This window comes from Microtus ochrogaster, unplaced genomic scaffold, assembly GCF_000317375.1.
Source record: "Microtus ochrogaster isolate Prairie Vole_2 unplaced genomic scaffold, MicOch1.0 UNK1, whole genome shotgun sequence".
Lineage (NCBI taxonomy): Eukaryota > Metazoa > Chordata > Mammalia > Rodentia > Cricetidae > Microtus > Microtus ochrogaster.
Window position 1 is genome coordinate 41,428,340 of NW_004949099.1, and position 5,963 is coordinate 41,434,302.

General features: G+C 48.4%; 1 protein-coding gene across 1 annotated transcript in view; it reads right to left on the reverse strand.

Moving 5' to 3' along the window:
* Positions 1-5,963, reverse strand: part of Tulp3 (tubby like protein 3) — a 37,838-nt gene that overhangs the window by 7,114 nt on the left and 24,761 nt on the right. The window contains exons 3-6 of the mRNA XM_005365282.3: positions 3,146-3,305; positions 2,508-2,687; positions 1,036-1,160; positions 630-827 (exon numbers count right to left, since the gene is read on the reverse strand). Coding sequence (XP_005365339.1) covers positions 630-827; positions 1,036-1,160; positions 2,508-2,687; positions 3,146-3,305 — 663 coding nt within the window. The remainder of the gene's footprint in view (positions 1-629; positions 828-1,035; positions 1,161-2,507; positions 2,688-3,145; positions 3,306-5,963) is intronic.

The following is a 5,963-nucleotide window of genomic DNA, read 5'->3' on the forward strand; positions in this document are numbered from 1 at the left end:
AAAAAAAAAAAAAAAAAAAAAAAACAAAAACCACAACAACAAACAAACAAAAACAAACAAACAAAAAACACAAAATAAATAAACAAACAAATGAAATCTAGCATTTGGAAGGCCGGGGCAGCAGGATCTGAAACAATAAGTCACAGTCAGTTTCTAAGTTTGAGGATATCCTGAGCTACATGAATCCCATATCAAGAAAGAGAAAGAGGTAGGGAGGTGAAAACAAGTACACTCCTACGCTCTTGCTGGGCTAGGGCGGCTCCGTGGTGGGGCACCTACTGGCATTCAGGGGGCTGAGCTCCATCGTAGCACGGGGAAACACTTCTCTACTTCCTTACACTGTGGACAGAAGCTTTTCTTGAGGGTGGACAGGGGTGAGGAATCAGATTCCTGACCGTGACTAGTTCTGACATGAGACACTAAGAACAGGACTTCTGGGTACACAGCCCTCTTTCAGATGACAATGGCAAACTAGTGGGACTCCCTGGACATAACCAATTCCCACGACAGCCTTGTTCTCTCAGGATCATCTGGGGGTTAAGGGCTTAGCAGAGGGGTGTCTGCCTGCCGTGGATGACATTTTATCACCAGTGCTCAGAGAAGAGAACGGCCTACGATGGACCCCGTACCTTCCGGGTCTCCTCCCTCTCCAGGTGCATATAGTAGGTGGGGAAGAGGCCGCGGTCCATGCCTTTCTTGTCCCGAGTTACTCGACACTTCACAGTGACACCCCGCGGGGCAGGGCTGTAGGCAAAGTCCTCTAAATTCTCCACTTCTCCAAGCTGGGCATCGCTTTGCTGGGCTGTGACACCAGCAGCTCCCGTCTCCTGAAAACAGAGTTTTCTGTGAGCAACCAGAATCGGGTACAAACTTCACGCCCTGTGTCAGACACTTAGTGACAATCCTGCCCCTGTCCTTAGTCCCCTCCCGATCTGGTGAGTCAAACGGAGCATCACGAGCCTCGGTGTAAACAGTCCTCCCTGTGTGAGGATGGTCATACCAGCTGCAAAAGGACCCTGGCTTGGCACCACCTACCGACGCTGCTTTCTGGCCGGCCACAGAACTCTCTTTTTCCGAATGAGCTGACGGGGAGCTGAGACTGTCCCCTTCCTCTTCCTCATTGTCTGTCTCCTCGTCATAGTTCATGCTACCCAAGATGCCTGGCAGAAAAGGAAAGCCTGTCAGCATTTGCCATCTGTTGTCTGAGAAGATCACACTGGAAATAAAGAGGTTTTCAATTTTTCTTGCTTCAAACCTTCCCAACTGGGGCCAGCGAGATGGCTCAGTGGGCAAAGGTGCTTGCTGCCAAGGTTGACAACCTAAGTTTGATTCCTGGATCCACATGGTGGAAAGAAAGAACTGACTCCCTAAAGTTGCCTGACTGCCACATGTGTGCACGGCATGTACACACACACACACACACAACACACACACACACACACAAATAAAAATGCAATAATAAATTGCTAACTGGAACCAGACATGGTAGTGCATGTCTATAATCCCAGTACTCAGGCGACAGTGGCAGAACAGAAGGATCAGAAAGTCAAGGCTATCCTTGGCTACATAACAAGCTGGAGATAGCCTGGGCTACATATACCTTGTCTCACTACCAACACCGCCTCCTATTATGCTTTAGGCAAACTCCAAAGTCTTGCTGTGGCCTCCCACATTCTACAGAACTAACATTTGTTTTGTTTTTTGAGACGAGGGTCTCACTATGGAGCCCCTGGCTGTCCTGGAACTCTCTACTAGACCAGGCTGGCCTTGAACTCACGGAGATCCTCCTGGCTGTCGGGCTCGGCAGCGGGTGTCTTTAACCAGTAAGCCTGACTCTCAGAAGCTATTTCTAACGGATGAACCTGTTTCGGTATCCAACCATTCTTCCAGGAGGGGCTGGCAAGGCAAGCACCTAGCATACACTAATTCCTTGCTGCCTTTCACTGTCCTCACTTGAAGGGCAAGTTATATAGCTGACCAGGGCGATAAATGTCTACGGTGTCAGCACTCAAGAGGCTGAGACAGGAGGATCTCAGACTGTAAGCCAGCCTGGGTCACATGGCAATACCTTGTCTAAAGGGGGGAAAAAAAAAGAAAAGAAAAAGAAACTAGGTATAAGGCCAGGTGATGGTGGCGCATGCCTTTAATCCCAGCACTTGGGAGGCAGAGGCAGGCGGATCTCTGTGAGTTCAAGGCCAGCCTGGTCTACAAGAGCTAGTTCCAGGATGGGCTCCAAAGCTACAGAGAAACCCTGTCTCGAAAGAAAGTAGGTTTAAGAAAAAAAAAAAAAAGGGCAAAATGAAAAGTCATAAATGATAATGACTACTCTGTATTTCATTATCTTGTCTTCTCAGACAACAGCACAAATGACAACTGTTGCCAAGTATCCCCCTTTAGATGTCAAAGATGCTGGAACCCAAGCCACACTACCCAAGTCTGGGTCACTTAGACTGTAAGCCGACGAGAGGAAGGCACGCACCCTGCCGTAAACCGAGCGTCACCCTCACCGTGTTTTTGGAGAATCTCCTGGAGGTCTGGCTTGGAGGCGGTCTCCACTGGAGGGCTTTCCCCACCTGCACTTCCGTCGGTGGCCTCTTCTGGCGCAGGGGAACCCACTGAGAGAACATGAGGCTTGCTTTCCAAATCCGGAGCCTCTGGCTTAAGGAAAGCAGCTGGCCCATCGATGCCTAGGAGCGCGAAGAAAGAGTGAATGTGGACCGGAAGTGAACTGGGTGCTTTGCGTGATGCGGCCAATCAAGGGCTACCCAGCCACCTCAGTTCTCCTTCCTTAACGTCATAAGCACGTGTGTCCAGGACAAGGACCGAGTCTACCAATAGCTGGCTACTCAAACTGTACTTCAGAACCTAGGAGTGAGGCCAAGGCTGGGCGTGTGGCTCAGGGCCAGACTTTTCATTCATTTTGAGAATTCATTCATTCATTTCAGACAGGTTGGACATAAACTTGAAGGCATCTTCCACGATTTCTCTTCCCAAAGACCCAGAACGTGATTATAAAGATAAGGAAGGATCTTAGGAAGGGAGCTGGTACTGTCTTTGTGCACCGTGTCTGCATTCTCCTGCCTCATCTTGGGTCTATGAAAATTGTACTTAAGCCATACGTGGGTGGCACTGTCTAAATACACACCATGTAGGATGACATCGCTGCGAGGCATCTGAGGGTCCACCAAAGGCGTGTGCTCCTCGCCACCTCTAGGCTTTAACCGGCGCAGCCTGGCTTCGGGGTTTGGTTGGACCATAAGTGGCTCAAGGCGCTTCTTTCTCTGCTTCTTCTCCAGCAGCGCCCTCTAGAGAGAAAATGCGGTATTATAATGCACAGCCTACTCTCATGGAATAGCTTAGCCGGCCTTTCTTTTTAAAAACTAATCCTAAGAGCTACTGTGAATTTCTTTTTATTTCACAAGAGATGCAAACATGCCAGCTGAGCATAGAGGTGCATATCCTTAATTACAGCACTCAGGCGGGCAGCAGACCTCTTGAGTTCGAGGCCAACCTGGTCTACAAAATGAAGAAATGGAAATACTCAGGGCAGGCTTTTTCCTCTTTTCTGAGACAGGGTCTTCCTATGTATTCCAGACTGATTTTCAGCTAACAACCATCTCGCCCAAACCTCCCAAATCTTGGGATTACTTGGAGCTAATTACTCTCCTGCCCAAACCTCCCAAATCTTGGGATTATTTGGATGTTTTGCCACAGCCAACCTCAGTTTTGCATTCTTGTTCATCTTACAAATTGAAATCAAATGAACTTGGATCAGAAGTGAGAAGAAAGAAAAGATAGTTGGGACATTCTGAGCAGGGAAATTCAGTTTACGGGTAGACAAGAGATAAAGAGCCGGGCCGGGGCAACTCTGCAGGACACTTGCTTGCATCTTAGTGACTTTCAGTGGCGGTGATGAACACCATGACCCAATGTGACCTGGAAGGAGAGACTTCATTCCCACAAAAGGCAAATCAGGACAGGCAAGTGGCGGCAAGAACAGAGTAGGGGTCATGGAGGAATGCTCCTGCCAGGCTTGCTCCTCAGGGGCTCAGTCTTCTCTTATATACCCCAGGACCACCATCCCAGGAACGGCCCCGCCCACAGTGGGCTAACCCTTTTCACATTAATCACCAATCAAGAAATGCCCCAAGGCTTGCCTACGCGCCGGTGGATGGGCACTGTTTCTCAACCGAGGGTCCCTCTTAGATGATGTCAGCTTGTGTTGTGTTGGCAAAAGCCAACATACATACCCTGTATATGCAAAGTCATGGTTATGACATGGAAACTCACTTGGAGGCTGAAGCAGGAGGACACTGATCCCAGGACTGGCTAACAGGGGGAGATTGAGTTCCTCTAAACCAAACCAAAACAGCAGCAAGATAAAGCAAAGTCAGGCAAAAAGGCAGGAATGGATATGAGAGAAATGCCCCAGTAAGGTAGAAAGGAAAGCTCTGGGGGGCTGGAGAGATGGCTCAGAGGTTAAGAGCACTGACTGCTCTTCCAGAGGTCCTGAGTTCAATTCCCAGCAACCACATTGTGGCTCACAACCATCTGTAATGAGGTCTGGTGCCCTCTTCTGGTCTGTAGCATATATGTAGGGAAAACGCTGTATACATAATAAATAAATCTTTAAAAAAAAAAAGCTCTGTCACATACACTATTTTTAAATTATATTTATTTTTCTTTGTGCACAACAGTTCTGTCTACATGTATGCCTGTGCCCCACATGCATGCCCCATGGCCACAGCCCAGAAGACGGAGGCAGATTTCCTGGAACTGGAATTCCAGACAGCCAGAGCCACACAGCTAGATCCTGTTGTTGTTGTTTTGTTTTAAGCTATGAGCAGTTTAGCACTATTGGTCATTATTAGGGAGATGAAGACCCAGCTGCTACTTCATGCCCACTGAGACGCTAGGAACCAATAAGCGCTGGAGATCAAAAGCCTCCGGCACTGGTGGAAACTCAAGTGGTCCAGCGTCTCATCTGGACTGTATCCGGTCTTGCAGAAATCAGGGGTGATTTAAGGCTAGAGAGGGCAGGCAAAAGCCATGAGCAAATGTGACACCAATGTTTTGCTATGCAGCTGAGTCTGGCTTTGAACCTGTGACCATCCCTCTTCTACCTGCTCAGTGCTGCCATTACAGGCACACGCTAGCAGGCACCACTAAGCTTTGGTAATTTCTAAAGATTCTAGGGGAGTCTCAGGTAGGATCAAAGGGGTCACAGTTGATGGTCTCAGTCTGGAATACTGTTCTATGTGGTCTCCATGACGGGGACTGGTCCTTGCTGACCTCCACGGTGGAAAATGTCATCTCATCTTTGCCGATTCCTCCTCTGCTTTGCAGGTGACCTGCTCCCTCTGCAGCCACCACCCTCCCGCCACTGAGTAACCAAGGCAACTCTACTGCAGGATTCAGCCGCACCCTGGGCCTTCTCCCCAGGCCTGTTCTTAGGTGTTGACTAGATTCAGAACTCACGGTTTTCTTGGTTAGACTCACTTTGCTTTTTGTATGCCATCAGATTTGTCGGGTAGACCCCATGCGGACTCACGTGATTATTAAATGGTTTTGACAAATATTAAAAAAAAATCACATAGAAAAGCAAACATGAAAGTGACGGATGTCAGGTATAGTTCTAAGTTGCCTAATCTGTACAGCGTGTTACTGCAGAGCGCTGCACATGCCTTCCTTCCTTCATGCAGGATGTAATGAAAGACTGTTGCATGTCCCTAGGCTAGGGAACGCTGATGGAATGATCATCAAATATATACTTAGTGGGAGCCAGGCATGGTGGCCGTGCCTTTAATCCCTGCACATTGGGAGGCAAAGGTAGGTGGATCTCTGTGAGTTCAAAGACAGCTTGGTCTACAGGGTGAGTTCCAGGACAGCCAGGACTACAAAGAGAGACCCTGTTTCAAAAGAGCTAATAAAACAAAAACAAAAACCAACCAAACACACACACA